At 55.1% G+C, this 15,247-nt stretch overlaps 1 protein-coding gene across 1 annotated transcript; it reads left to right on the top strand.

Annotated features, from left to right (window-relative positions):
- The first annotated feature begins 4,643 nt into the window (after positions 1–4,643).
- On the top strand, positions 4,644–13,809 carry Cdc34 (cell division cycle 34, ubiqiutin conjugating enzyme). Its single transcript, XM_042697274.1, has 5 exons — positions 4,644–4,984; positions 9,106–9,192; positions 9,470–9,567; positions 9,932–10,066; positions 13,250–13,809. Exons 1-5 carry the CDS (start codon positions 4,808–4,810, stop codon positions 13,461–13,463), a joined length of 711 nt encoding a protein of 236 aa, XP_042553208.1. The 5' UTR covers positions 4,644–4,807; the 3' UTR covers positions 13,464–13,809.
- The last annotated feature ends 1,438 nt before the right edge of the window (positions 13,810–15,247 follow it).

The following is a 15,247-nucleotide window of genomic DNA, read 5'->3' as shown; positions in this document are numbered from 1 at the left end:
AGAGTGTGGGTGTACTGGAGAAGAGACTGAGGGAAACAGACAGGATTTTTTTTTATTTTGTTTTGCTTTTTGTCAGTCGTGGGGCTTGAACTCTGGGCCTGGGCGCTGTCCCTCAGCTCTTCAGCTCAAGGCGAGCGCTCTACCACTTGAGCTACAGCGCCACTTCCGGTTTTCTGGTGGTTTATTGGAGATAGGAGTCTCACGGTCTCTCCTGCCCAGGCTGGCTTTGAACCGCGATCCTCAGATCTCAGCCTCCTGAGTAGCTAGGATTACAGGCGTGAGCCACCAGCGCCCGGCTACAGCGCCACTTTTTTCTGGTGGTTTATTGGAGATAAGAGTCTCATGGACTTTCCTCCCCAGACTGGCTTTTAACCAAGATCCTCAGTTCTCAGCCTCCTGAGTAGCTAGTATTACAGGCGTGAGCCACCGGTGCCTGGTTCAAAGGTTTATTTTATTTTATTCATTTATTTTGCCAGTCCTAGGGCTTGAACCAGGGCCTGGGCACTGTCTCTAAGCTTCTTTTGCTCAAGGCTAGCACTCTGCTATTTGAGCCACAGCGCCACTTCCGACTTTTTCTGTGTATGTGGAACTGAGGAATCGAACCCAGAGCTTCATACATGCTAGGCAAGCACTCTACCACTGAGCCACCATCCCAGACCAGCTCAGAGGTTTTAAAGTCAGAAGAATTTCAGCAGGGGAGCAGGAGGTTAGTCCTTTAATGAAAAGGACATGTAATGATCATAGGAGACACCCCAAAGGAGTGTCCCAACTTGGAAGAAATGTAGAGAGGGAGTCTGGTTGTTGTTGTGAGGGAGGTTGGGTTGAGCTGGTTCAAGTGGGGAGGGGGGGGCTAAAGGGAGGAAGGGTGGTGTACTCATTGTCAAGAGTGTAAATGGGCCAAATTTGGTTACACATCTGAATGAGCCTGCTAAGAACACATCCCAAAGGGGGAGTGGGAGGAGATGTGTGAGGAGGGAACAGTACCAGTTAGGAGGGATGGTGGGCATCCCCCAAAGTTCCTCAACCAGTAAAAGTACTGAGGAGACAGGGAGCGGGGTCATCACCCGTGATCCACATATCCTGGGCAAAGGCCTGGAGGGCAAAGGCCCAGAGGGAGTCCCAGAGCTTCATACCAAGACTTCTGGAAGTCAGCATCTGAATCTGGGTTTCTGGAACGGAACTCACTCACCAAGGAAGATCAGTAGATGTAGATGGCCACTGTTTGAGGTGAGGTCAGAGTGCTCGGAGATGGGAGAGATTACCTCAGGTGATTTTCTAGGTGGACCAGAGGGGTCAGGGTTCCCAAAGCAGCTCAGATCCCCCAAGAGAAGGAAGAGCAAGGTCAACAGGAAGGCCTGATCCAACTCACGCACCAATGAAAGGCTTCCTCAAGAAAATCCCTTGGACACATGATCACAGACAAGGAAAAAGGAGTTGAATGTCAGTAACCTGACAGGCTACCTGGAGGGCAGAGAGTAGCAGCTGGGCTAGGTTCATGTGGAATGTGAGAGCAGGAAACTGTGTTGTGGAAGGGGTTAACATTTATAGTTGTATCTGCACAAACAAGGGAGAGGGAAATTACACTTTGGGGAAAGGCTGCCATTTAAGATTGCAGCTATCTGCCTCACCTGTTTTTTTTTTTTTGGGAAAAGCCTGTGTCACCTGTTTTGGGGGAAAGGCCTGAGTCACTAGATTTTGGGGAATGGCAGTTTTGTTTTTGCAGAAGGTCTAAGGTCTAAGCAGACTGAGTAGGAAGATGGAGGAGGTTAGGCTAACAGGCACACGCTCTCACATGTGTCTGCTTTAGCTTAACTTCTGCAACCCCTCTGTCTCCTGAGACCACTGCTTTCACTCTTAATAGGACAGGACAGCAGCAAAACACTATTGTGTAGGATTCCATAACATCTTTGTGTAGGATTCCATAACACCTTTGATCTGCATGCTAAGAGCATTTCACACATTTTTTTATAGCTAAGCAAACTTGGTTTAGCATTGGAGATACATGCCCAAAACCACAGCAGAACCTAGCTTTGAATGCAAGGCGGTTCTGCTATATGTGATGGAAGGCTAACTCAGTGGCTTAATAGAAAAAGAAGGAATGTATGGGCTTGACCATACGCATATTCTTGACTGTCCAAAGGAGGTCTGATGTGGCTGGAACCAGGCGCATACAGCTTTTTCTCTCTCATCCTCAGGCTCAGCTGTGTTAGCATTGTTCATAGGCCTCAGTGACAAGATAGTCCCATAATCCCAGCTCAGGGCCTCTAGGCTCCCAGAAAAATGTCCCAGGACTGCATTGTCATTGGATGCCCACTAGTTCCAAGTTTGCTCCTGAACCAATCCCTGCAGAGGAGGGGGAGCTAGAACTGCTCTGATTGGATGACCCATCCTTTAGTGGGCAGCTGGAAGGCTCTGATTGGATGGTTTATCCTTGCAAAGCAAGGGCTGTGAAGTTAGTTCAACCGGAATCTTTTTTTTTGGGTCCGGTCATGGGGCCTGAACTCTGGGTCTGGGCACTGTCCCTCAGCTCTTCAGCTCAAGCCTAGAGCTCTACCCCTTGAGCCACAGCACCAATTCCAGCTTTTTTTCTTTTTGCTTATGTGGTGCTGAGGAATCGAACCCAGGGCCTCATGCATGCAAGGCAAGCACTCTACCACTGAGCCACCTTCCCAGCCCCCTCAACTGGAATCTTTTAGACAGTGGGGATTCCCCCCCCCCGAAAAAAAACAAGTGCAATAACAGGGTGGCAAAAACTTGATTACAATTTGCACCCACCCCTTTGGATGTTCTAGAGCCTAGGAACAGGTTCTCCTGTGGGCTAGCAAGAAGGGCTGAAAGCAACACCTCCTTCTACCCACTCAAGATTTCCTAGGGTATGAGGTGTTCAGAATGAGATCTTGGGCTATGATTAATTCTAATTATTGTTTATGGACAAGCTCCCTCATGCCAATTGTATGACATCTCCGCATGGACAGCCCTGTCATGGAGAATGAAGGTCAGAAAACACTCAGAAGCCCCCCCCCCCCTTTTTTTTTTTGGTCGGTCATGGGGCTTGAACTCAGGGCCAGGGCACTGTCCCTGAGCTTTTCTGCTCAAGGCTAGCACTCTATCACATGAGCCACAGCACCACTTCTGGTTTTCTGGTGGTTAAGCGTCTCATGGCGTTTCCTGCCTGGCACTGAACCGTGATCCTCAGATCTCAGTCTTCTGAGTAGCTAGGATTATGGACCTGAGCCACCAACACCCAGTAACTCAGAACCCTCTTGAAGATCACATCACTGCCAGATCTCCAGGGCACTGGGAAGAAGGGCCTGAGAGAGGAAGCCAGAGCCATTCAAGGACAGACAAGGTGTGATCTGAGCAGCACAGGAAATAGGGATCTTCCCTAGATCCCACTGTCCACCTTTGGCATTTTCCTCTGGCTAGACAGGTTTACCTCTGGTCCTCAACTGAGACACCAGTATCACGTGGCCAGTAGCTGGATGCTGGCACACTTGTGAGAGAGACTCACTCTCCACCCCAGCCTGAGATGTTGATGAAGCTGTTTGTGTCTGGGATTGATGCAGCCACCCACCATTACAGGTCACAGATACCTTATCCACCCTCCTGGAGAGTTTGCCTAAGCTGCCATTACCACCCCCAACACTCATGACCAAGTGTCCAGGCAAGAAATGAGTAGGTGTGTGGATCAGGACATAGCAGGCCCAAGCTCAGGCAGGGTCCAGTAAGTGAAGCCCAGGGGCAGGATTCAGCAGAAATCTTAACTAGCCCAGGCCTTTGCTTGTCTGCTTTCTCTTCCCCTGGATGCTTCTTCTTGCATTCTGGTTTGCTTCTGCAGGATTCTGGCTGGTCAAAGAGCAGCCTGAGATGACAGGAGGAGTTCTCCTACAGTCACAAGGTTCGGGTCTCAATGGGGGTCGCGGGCGGGGCGAGGGGAGTGGGGAGGGCAGTCGGTGGGATGAATGCTGAATGGCAGAGGTGAACCGGTTTCTCCTCCAGTTGCCCGGCCCCTTCCCCACCTGTCAGACACACCCCTGAGGAAACTGGGGGAAGCCGGTCCTCGCCAGGCCCCCACCCGCCCCAGATCTCTTAGGGCCCAGAGGGACCGGCCCTGAGGGCGCATCTCCCACGCCTTACAATTCACCGAGGACCCGGGGGCCCAGCGGCCCCGAGGCCCAGCCCCTACCCCGGCGCCACCCGAACCGGAGCCCCGCCCCACTCCCCGCCCACGGCCCCACCCCCTACGGGGACGTCACAAAAAAAGGCCCACAAAGCCCAGGCGAGCCGGTGGGATCACGCAGCCTTAGCTCTGCCCGCCTCCCCGCGCACAGGCGACGGCAGAGCTCGTGCAGGCGGAGGTGGCGGCAGCCTCCGGGGAGCCGGAAGCGCGAGGCGCCTGCGCGGCGCGGCGGGGCGGGGAGGAGACTCCGCTTCCCGACGTGCCCCGCGGGCGGGCGCGCAGGCGCGATCCGGACCCGGTGGTGGCGCGCGGGCGCATTCGAAGGCTAGGTGGTGGCGCGCAGGCGCACTCAGGACCCGGCGGCGGCGGCGCGCAGGCGTATTTGGGGTGGGTTGCGGGGGCCGGACCGAGGAGAGCGCCGGGCGGGCGGCGGCAGCGCCAGAGCGAGTGGAGCCACCGGGGGCCCCGAGCGGCGGCGGCGGCGGTGGCGGCGGCGGCGGTGGCGGCGGCGTAGAGGAAGAAGGCGGCGGCTCTCCCGCGGCCAGCGAGCAGCCCGGCCCGTCACGCGAACTCGCGGCGGCTCCGCGGCCCGGTGCGACGCCAGCCCCGGGCCCGTCCACCGCCGCCATGGCCCGGCCGCTGGTGCCCAGCTCGCAGAAGGCGCTGCTTCTGGAACTCAAGGGGTTGCAGGAGGAGCCGGTGGAGGGCTTCCGAGTGACGCTGGTGGATGAGGGAGACCTGTACAACTGGGAGGTGGCCATCTTCGGGCCCCCCAACACCTACTACGAGGGCGGCTATTTCAAGGTGAGTTGGGCCGCGCTGGCGGCGGCTCAGTTTCCCCTTTGTGTCGTGATCACCCTCCCGGCCCTCTGCCCGAGGCCTCCGCGGCCTCCCCCAGGGGTCTCTGGTGGGCCCTCAGTTCTCTCAAAGCAGCTCCAGATTCCCCCATCCGTCTCCGGGAGAGAGGGGGGCGGGACCCTCCCAGTTTGGCTCCGAAATGGGCCGCTTGTTGAATTAACTCTTGGGAAGGCAGCTTCTCTTCTCCCCCCCCCCATCCCCCCCCAAGGCAAAGAGCCCCACCCCGATCTAGCGAGCTCTGCTCTTGGGGAGAGTGGCCCCATGGGAAAGGAGGGGTAGTCGGGGTGAACTGGCTCCGCCACTTGCTCGGGTTCCAGCAGAAGCCCGGATGGGGCCTTGGCAGCCGGACCTGCTTGGAAAGTAGCCACCCTTGCCCATAGCAGCTGGCCAGGCCTCTGAGCCTCACCCTGGCTTTATGTAACCTGTTTCCTCGGATCGCCACGCCCACCCCTGTCCCAGGAGCCACAGTCCAGGACCCTGCCAAAGTCCTGGACCCTTGAGTGCTTACTGCAGAAGCTCAGGGCTCCTGTGTCACTTTTGACCAGCCTTTCTCAGGTTCCACTTAATACAGGCAGCTTCTTGGGTCGCCTTTCTTGCCAGTTTCCTCTGCCCTCTGGTGGTTTAAAGCCAACTGCTTGCCAGATTGTTAGAAGCAGGAAGCCTAGGGTGGTTCCTGGACTTGGCTGTGTTTTTGTCTGATGTGTCCGAAAACCAAGACCCCACATTGGGGGAAATTTTCTTAACTCACCCATCTCAGCCCAGCGGTGTCCTTGAACTCCTCCTCTGTCAGGGTCTTAGGATCTTAGAAGAGCAAAATAAGGATCTAATGCCTTGGAGGTAGGGGTAGATGGGAGCAGTCACTGCCCTTGACTTCCTGGAAGCTAGGACTCACTGCCCTTGATGGGACCCAGGCAGATAGATAACCTGTCTGCTTTGCACTTGGAGCAGATGTTTTGTTTTTGGTGATGGTTACTGGGGGTTTCAGGTCTTAGGTTACTGTCCCTTAGCTTTTTTCCCCTGGCATTCTACCACTTGAGCCAGTTTTGCTTTCAGCTTTTTCAAAGGCGGTTAATTGGAGATAAAAGTCTAACAGACTTTTTCCTTTCTGGGCTAGTTCTGAATCATGATCCTCAGTTCTCTGCCTCCAGAATAGCTAGGATTACAGGTGTGAGCCACCTGTGTCCCGCTGGAGCAGATATTTTAAGCCACCTGCTCAGTAGCAGGGAGAGTAGTTGTGTCCTCCAGTGGGGTGTGTTCCTCGTCAGTAGAGGTTCCAGTTATAAGATAGACATGAGAAGACTGTGGACAACCTTGCCTCCCTACACTGGGACAGAATCTGAGCTGAGAAACTTCTGAGGTTGCCAGATGGTATGAGCAGTAACACCCCCTCCAGTTCCTGTTGTGTATTTTTGGGAGTAGGTGGCTGTAAGGATGAGGGCTCTGCTCATAGCATGGCTAGCTGCATTCCACCTTGAGGCCAGCCCAGAACTCCAGACAAAAAGCCTCAATCTGGCTGCTGCCCATTTGCAAAGGATTGTGGGTAGAGCCTTTAGGCTGGCATTTGGGAGATTATCTATACTTCTAGAAACAGCTGCTGTGGGGCCCTATTGGGTACAGATCACATCATGAGGTAGCATGGCACCCTCCTGTCTTCAGTGTGGGGTATAGGGTATGGGGGACCCTCTTGCCAAGTGAGTGTGGACACATGTGAGTTGTGGGTGCCCCAGCCACCATGTTCCCTAAGTACTTGCTGCAGTGCTTCTTCTCATCCAACCTCACCTACTTCTCTGTTAGGAGCCATAGCAGGTCCTTGAGGCAGAGGACAGGCCCCTGGTAGTGCCCAATACTAAGAAAGGGAGAGAAAGCTTTTTCAGGCTCACTAGCCTTGTGTGACTAAGATGATTTTCTTCTCTGAACCTCAGCTTGGGCTCAGCCATGCGAGGCAACTCTGAGCTGGATGTTGATGGCTCATACCTGTCATCCTAACTGCTCAGGAGGCTGAAATCTGAGCATCATGGTTCTAAGCCAGCCGGACAGGAAAGTCCTTGAGACTCTTATCTCCAATTAAGCACCACAAAAGAAGTCGAGCTGCGTCTCAAGTGGTAGAGTGTTAGCCTTCAGCACAAAAACTTGGGGATAGCACCCAGGCCCTAGGTGTTCAAGCTTTAGGACACATGCACAGGCAGGCGCGCCCACACACACAACCACACCCACACACACACAAACACTTCTGGGTCTTTTTGTTATTATTTTGTTTTTTTGGTGTTAGTACTGGGGTGTGAACTGACAGTCTTGTTTGGCTTTTCCATGATGGCTGGAGCTCTTCCCTTGAGCTCCATTCTGTCATTTTGCTGGTTAATTGGATATAATCTGCCTGGGCTAGCTTTGAGCCACAATACTCAGATCTCAGCTTCTTTTTTTTTTTTTTTGTGGGTCGTGGGGCTTGAACTCGGCCTGGGCGCTGTCCCTCAGCTCTTCAGCTCAAGGCGAGCGCTCTACCACTTGAGCTACAGCGCCACTTCCGGTTTTCTGTTGGTTTATTGGAGATAGGAGTCTCTCCTGCCCGGGCTGGCTTTGAACCTCGATCCTCAGATCTCAGCCTCCTGAGTAGCTAGGATTACAGGCGTGAGCCACCAGCGCCCGGCAAGATCTCAGCTTCTTGTATAGCTAGGATTTAGGGGTGTGATGCCAATGATGCCCAGCTGTGTCTTGAGATTTTTTTTTTTTGGGGGGTCCAGTCGTGGGCCTGAACTCTGAGCCTAGGCGCTGTCCCTCAGCTCTTCAGCTCAAGGCTAGCGCTCTACCACTTGAGCCACAGCACCACTTCAGGCTTTTTTCTTTTTGCTTATGTGGTGCTGAGGAATCGAACCCAGGGCCTCATGCATGCAAGGCAAGCGCTCTACCACTGAACCACCTTCCCAGTCCCATGAGATGTTTAGAATAAGTACAGCCAGGCACTAGTGGCTCCAATGGCACACACTTGTCATTCCAGTTACCCAGTAAATAGTTGAATTGTGGTCTAGACTCAAAAAAAAGCAAGACCCTGTACTCATAGGTAGGTGGGGGAAGTATAACTCAGTCGTAGAAGGGCTGTCCACCAAGTTTGAGGCCCTGAGAGACCAAACCCCAGTACTGCCAACAACAACAAAACAGGTGTAGTAGGACTTGGTACAGAGAGGATATTGCCCTTGCTTGTTGTTCCCAGGGATCCAGGTCTAGGAGCCAAGCCCTAAGCTTGGGGGAACTATTGGGCAGGTTCTCTGGCCCAAATTCCTGGATCACTGTGGCCACAGAGTTCTCCCCTGTTGGGCCTCACTCTCCATGAGAAACCCCACTCCCTGTGCCTTCCCTGCCCAGAGATGGTGAGACCTGGCTTCCACTCTTTATCTGAAAACATCCCAGGACCCTGGCAAGCAGCAGCTTCCTTGTTTACCTGCTGAGAGCTGGGAGGCAGTGGGTGGTGCCAACCTTGGCCTCAGGCTGAGCAGCTGGCGCCCAGGCAGGTGACTCACATCCGCCCCTTGTGGCCGCCCTTGGTCTGGACAGCTGATGAGACGCGCTGACCTGGGATGATTCCCTGCTGGCTCATCTCCCCCCTTGGTCAGTCAGCTCCTACCCAGGTGGACACTCTGCTGAGCTTAAACACCAGGTCCTAGGATAGATTCCCTTAGGGGAATCTACAGTACCCTCCTCGCTCCTACCAAACTTCCTTTCACAGATAGCTTTGCTGGCTGGTGCCTGAGGCCTGGGCTGCCTGGGACCTGAAGGTACACTGGTGGCAGGTACCCATCTTCTAGCCCCACCCCCCACCCTGTGGCTAGATCAAGCCTGGCTCTGCCACCTAGACTTTGAGGGGGCAGTGATCAGCTCTGGTAATTTCCAGGCAGCCTTTTAGGCACTTGATTGCAGGCCTCCTACATGCCTTGACCCAGATGGAGAGGCCCTTAGTTCTCACAGGCATCCACCCAACATGCTAGAGCCCAGACAGTGCTGGGCCTCTGTCATCCTGTCTGTGACGTGTGGGGCTCTATAGGAGGACAAACAAGCCCACTTTCTACCACACACAGGCTCGTCTGAAGTTTCCCATTGACTACCCATACTCTCCACCTGCCTTCCGGTTCCTGACCAAGATGTGGCACCCGAACATCTATGAGGTGAGCCCCACCCCCGTCCCATGTGCCTCGCTCACTCCTGCCTCCCCATCCTCCTCCTTGCCAGTGCCTGCCTGCCTGCCTGCCAGCTTTGCCCTCCTCCAGACACATGCCTGACCCACATGCTTCCTGACATACCTGCCTTGCACGTGCCTCACCGCCCCCCTGTACTTCCCTTCCCACTTCCCTCGCACACCTCCCTGCAGCCTTGCACTCTTGTTAAACCCTGGTGTTGGGAGCCCCAGAGCTGCGTCTGACCTGTGCACCCTCCTCCTCACAGACAGGGGATGTGTGTATCTCCATCCTCCACCCCCCAGTCGACGACCCCCAGAGTGGGGAGCTGCCCTCCGAGAGGTGGAACCCCACACAGAATGTCAGGTGAGGCTGGGCTCCCGCATGCGAGTGTGTGTGTTGCCTGGGTGCACTGTGGTGCTGGCTCGCCCCAGCTGCCAGCCATGCTTCCTGAATCCCTGGCTGGCCCCACAAGTAGAATGAGCTTTCTTCCTCCCCCAAGTTGTGGTAGGCTCCCCATACAGCACACTCCTGAGCCATGCCAGCCGGACCCAAGGAGACCACCGCGACTCCTCCCTGCTCCGCCCCTGCTGCCCCGCAACACTCCCGAGGTGTGAGGCATCAGATGGGTCCTCCTGCCAGATTGGGGCACCGGCCTGGGTGTCCGAGGTTGCCTGTGCCTCTGTCAGCTCTCCCTATGGCCTTGCCCTCTGACCTGCTGCTCCCCCAGGACCATCCTCTTGAGTGTGATCTCGCTGCTTAATGAGCCCAACACCTTCTCGCCGGCCAATGTGGACGCCTCAGTGATGTACAGGAAGTGGAAAGAGAGCAAAGGGAAGGACCGGGAATACACGGACATCATCCGGTGAGCGCGTGCTTCTGGGGCTTCCGGAGTAGGGCTGCCCGCTCCCGCAGTCCCCAGCCCTGCGCTGCTGGTGGGACACAAGGACCTGTCTGCTGGCCCTTAGGAAGACCCTTCTCCCCCCAGGTCAGGAGGGGCCCTGGAGTCCTCACCCCCACCATCCAGGTGGCCACCCAGTGTCTACCATGTTGCCACAGCTTCTCTCACAGCCACAGGCCCTGACTCACGTGGTCATCCCTCTACCCACCTCAGGATGGTGGCCTGTGTCATGCTCGCTCTGTGCTGGCCTGTGTCATGCTTGCTCCGTGCTTGTGGATCCACGCCAGACTGCACTTTCTTCCCCTTCTCGGTCTTGTCGCTCAGCTTTGTCTTCACATGTGACCTCAGTCACACACTAGGCAATGATTTAATACTTTTCTGCCTAACCATCACTAGTTGCAACTTTGAAACTTGGAATGATTTTCAGAAGAGGAATGACTGGTGCCGGGTGTGTGCTTGAGCCGCCCTCCTGCTGTGGAAGCAGCACCTAGTCTTGGGGCTCTGCAGACCCTCTTGTCCTTGTCACACTGCCCCATTGCTTCCAATCTCACTGCCAGGAGCCAGCAAGTGGCACCCACGAAGTAGGGTGTGTGGGACGGCACCCTGCCCTCCTCTGCCCTCCTTGTTCTGTCTTGCTGCCATCTCTAGCTGCTCTGTCTCCATCAGCCATCATCACAGATCGGTGGGGTTAACTGTTTTCAGTGAGGGTTTTGGTATGTGGTGCTGGGTTTGGAATCAAGGCCGAGCACATCCTAGGTAAGATCTCACCACTGAGCATACCCCAGTGCTACTGGCTTGATTTTTTTTGTTGTTGTTCATTTGTTTTTATTTTTTTTCATGTTTTTATTTATTTATTTTTTTTTATTTTTCTTCCCAGATACTTTTTTTTTTAAATTTTTTTTGGGTCCGGTCGTGGGGCCTGAACTCTGGGCCTGGGCACTGTCCCTCAGCTCTTCAGCTCAAGGCTAGCGCTCTAGCACTGGAGCCACAGCGACATTTCCGGCTTTTTTTTTTCCTGTTTATGTGGTGCTGAGGAATCAAACCAAGGCCTCAAGCATGCAAGGCAAGCGCTCTACCACTGAGCCACCTTCGCAGCCTCAGATACTTTTTTTTTTACCTTTCAAACAGCACTTCACACCTTGTGTTCCATTCCTTATTGTACCCAAGAGGAAGGGAGGCTCTTCTACACCAGCACTGACCTGAAAATGTGCACAGGGGCTTTGTTGTTCCCATGCTGGCAGCAGCCCAAGTGTAGTTGGCAAGGGAAGCGTGCACAAACGCCTGGCCCGGACCAGCCCATGTGACCCACTGTCGTGGGAAGTCAGGCCAAGCATGTCAGCAGATGGGATGAGGGGGCTAAGTGAGGTCACTGTGTGCGGGTCAGAGCTCCTCACGTACCACAGACATTGGTGGCTCACAGTCTGGGAGTGGCACTGCTGTACGAGAAAGCAGGTCCTGCACGTACAAATAGAGGTGAAGAAATTCACTCCTAATCCCTGTGCCTGGCAATCAAGACTTTGGAATCTTCCCAGACTTCTCAAAATGTATACATGGTGCTTGCCTAACTTTTGTGAGGCCCTACCACCCAAGCGAATAACAATTTATGTATACGTTTCTCCTCAGAAATGGCTACCTGCAATTTTCCTACTTGTTGCCAGTACTGATGCATGATCTTAGGCCCTGGGGACTGCCCTAGTTATTTTTGCTCAAAATTGGCACTCTACCACTTGAGCCATACCATTTTCCTGGTTAATTAGAGAAAAGACTCTAGTATTTGCCTGGGCTGGCTTCAAACCACAGACAGATCTCAGCCTCTTGAGTAGCTAAGGTTATAGGCCAAACCACCAGCACCTGGCATAAGCAGAGTATTTTTAAGCTTGAAATACCATACATGGACACCTGTGCTCCACATGCCCTTGCCTACACACGGGGTCCCAGGGCCACACACGTGTGTGCATGCAGCAGCTCCAGCCTTCCCACCATCGGGCAGCGTGACTTGGCACCTGGTGTTCTGGGCAGCCATCCCTGGCTGGGCGTCACTGCTGGCAGGCAGGGCTGTGGGTGCAGGGGCTTCGGAATGGCTAGATGGACGCCACCTGCACTGGTCACCCTGAATGCCCTGCAGTCACTTGCCACTGTGGTACCTGCTCTTGGTCCATGGTCCAGGACAGTTTCCCAGCGGGTCCCTGGCCCGCATGGCTGGCCATTGGCCCAGTTCTTACCAGCTTGCGTCTCCCTATCTCCCCACAGTACCCCCCATCCCCCTCCCAGCAGAAATAAACAGCTGACTATTTTTACCTTAGAGCTCCCTGGGAGCCACTCACATGTCCCCACGTGGCGGGCTGCAGCATGCATGCCTCTGCCTTGCTCAGGCCAGGAGATGGCGCCTGCGGAGCCATGACTGGGTTTGCTTCAAGCTGCTGAGCAGCTCGTGGGGTAGAGGCTTGGGAAAGCCAGGGTTGCTGGAGCGTGCTTCTCCTGCTACAGTCATGTGTAGGGCTAAGGAGGGAGCCCCCTCCCCTGGGGGGGGGGGATGAGATCTCCCCCTAAGGTGTCATCACAGGTGCCCTCGAGTGTGGGTCTCCCACATGTTTTCTGTAGGAAGCTGCTGGGCAAAGGCTGGGATCTCTGGGCTCCTCTCATGTTCTGCTGCCTGGCCTCAGAGGTGGGGCTGCTCCTGTTCACAAGCCCTCACCTAGGTCTCCTGGCGCTGGGCCAGGCCCATCCACCCTCCCAGCCTTGCTTTTGGCTTTGGTGGTTCTGAGGCGGGGGTCTCACTGTGGTAGCCTCGGTCCTCGTGTGGCGTGTCCTGTATTGTGGGCTGAGCGCGTGGGTAGAGTGGCATTAGGCCAAGCCCCTGGCTGCCTTAACTCCTGTCTGCTCTGCTTCCCACCAAGTTTGGATGGGAGTCTGGACAGGGCTGGTGCCTCGAATCTTCACAGCAGGCGGCCATAGCCATGGCCCACTGCCCAGTCTCCTGCCATTCTAGTGGCTCTGGGGCTGAGTTCACAAAGCCAGCTCCTGCCGTGCCTGTCCTTAGACCCAGCCGCCTAGCTCCTTGCGCAGGGAAGAGCAGGCTGTGCTTAGCACATTTGTGGCTGCACTGTCAGTGCCTGCCTGGCGCCCTCACCTGCCCTGTCCCCGCAGGAAGCAGGTCCTGGGGACCAAGGTGGATGCAGAGCGCGACGGGGTGAAGGTGCCCACCACGCTGGCTGAGTACTGCGTGAAGACCAAGGCACCAGCCCCCGACGAGGGCTCCGATCTGTTCTATGACGACTACTACGAGGATGGCGAGGTGGAGGAGGAGGCCGACAGCTGCTTCGGGGATGACGAGGATGACTCCAGCAACGAGGAGTCCTGACGCCGTGGCCCCCGCCCAAATAAACTTACAAAATTTTACCTCACTAGGACGGACCCGTGTGGCTCTCAGACCACAGACTACCTCACGGGGGCGTGGGGGCGCGTCCCCTCCCCGGGTGGTGGCCGTTAGGTTTTCTCCTCCCTCCCGTGTCTGTTCCTGGGTTTTCCTCGGCGTCTGAGAAGAGCAGTGCCCGCCGCCCTCACTCGGGCACCCAGGCCAAGGACGGGGCGGGCGGGCCCAGCCTGGATCCAGAGACTCTGCCCAGCCCAGGAGTGGACAGATCACCCGTGGCCACCTCTTCTCTGCTTTGGTTTGTTTGAAATTAAATAAAACTGCTTTATGAGGAGGCAGACAAGGTCTCCTTGGGGTGGAGAGGTGGTCTCCACACTTCTGACCCGCTCGAAGCCTTGATGGCAGGCTCTTGCAGGGGTCTGGGGTCTGAGCAAGGAATCCTGGTGAAGCCAGCCCAGAAGCCAGGTCCCTGCCCCCTGCCTCCCACGTGTGGCCCAGGTCCAACGGCTTGGGGTTGTCAGCAAGCTCCTGGTGGAAGCTTCCGACCTCTAGCCATGGCGGAAGGAAGCGGCTCACTTTGCTTCTTAATCAGCTTGTGTCATGTAAGGGCTGAAGACAGTCCTGAGGTTCCGAGGGCTGGAAAGGATCCTCAGAGAGGTGGCTGCTGCTGCGGCTGCCTGCAGTCCTCCAGCCCTCAGCCTGTGTCTACCCTGGCTGCTCTCAGGAAGCTCCGGGCCTCTTTTATCCAGTATATGCTAATAGTACAAAAGAGTTTTGTGATAAATGTATACATGTGTGTATTGTACTTGGATCAAATTCATCCCTGTTCCTCCCCACCCCCGCGTCACTCAGGCCTTCTGTAACACAAGTGGTAGACACACGATTAGGACAGACAGGACCTCTCATTGAGAATTGAGCTTTGCCTCAGCTTCCTTGACCATGGAGGCCTCATGTAGCTGACGGCCAGGGCCATGAGCATGGTTTGGCCAGTTACTGTGGCAAAGGACTGGCTGCATTGGCTGGAGCCCCTCCCAGAGTGGGGGACATGACAAACCTGAGGGCCCTCCAAATGCCCAGGCCCCTGACCACACAGTACCCACAGGGCTGGTTTTGCAGTTTGGTCACTGCAATTTTGTCTTTAGGCTGTGAGTTTTGCCCTGTGTGCACACGTGTTGCACATGAATGCACGTGTGCCAATGTCAGCGCCAGTCCTGGAACTTGAACTTGGGCTTGAGCACAGTCCCTGAGCTTTTGTGCTCAAGGTTGGTGCTCTACCACTTGAACCCCAGCTCCATCTGGCTTGTTGGTAGTTAACTGGAGATAAGAGTCTCACAGACTTTCTTGCCTATCCTCAGATGTCAGTCTGCTGGGTACTTAGGATTACAGGTGTGAGCCACTGGCACCTGGCTTGTCCTTAAGAGGTTCTGGGGAAGCAGAGTCACACTGTGTAGCCCAAGACCAGCCTGAAAATCCTAATTCTGCTTTCTCCCAAGTGCTGGGATTACAGGTGTGTATTACCACACCTGGCCAACAAGATTGATTGATTGATTGATTGTGTGTCAGTCACAGGGCTTGAACTCTGGAGCTGGACGCTGTCCCTGAGCTCTTCAGCTCAAAATGAGCGCTCTACCACTTGAGCCGCACTACCACTTCCAGTTTTTTTGGTGGTTAATGGGAGATAAGAGTCTCATGGAGAACCGGGCGCTGGTGGCTCACACCTGTCATCCTAGCTACTCAGGAGGGTGAGATCTGAGGATCCCAGTTCAAAGCCA

Source organism: Dipodomys spectabilis, unplaced genomic scaffold, assembly GCF_019054845.1.
Source record: "Dipodomys spectabilis isolate Male_0828 unplaced genomic scaffold, ASM1905484v1 ptg000215l, whole genome shotgun sequence".
Classification (NCBI taxonomy): Eukaryota; Metazoa; Chordata; class Mammalia; order Rodentia; family Heteromyidae; genus Dipodomys; species Dipodomys spectabilis.
The sequence above is the reverse complement of the archived record's forward strand: the minus strand, read 5'-3'. Positions and strand labels throughout refer to the sequence as shown.

Bases quoted from the DNA above. Each gene is read 5' to 3' on its own strand.
- Cdc34 (XM_042697274.1), top strand. From the start codon at position 4,808: ATGGCCCGGCCGCTGGTGCCCAGCTCGCAGAAGGCGCTGCTTCTGGAA. The intron at 9,568-9,931 runs GTGAGGCTGGGC...CTGCTCCCCCAG, and splicing joins AACCCCACACAGAATGTCAG to GACCATCCTCTTGAGTGTGA. The intron at 10,067-13,249 runs GTGAGCGCGTGC...CTGTCCCCGCAG, and splicing joins GAATACACGGACATCATCCG to GAAGCAGGTCCTGGGGACCA.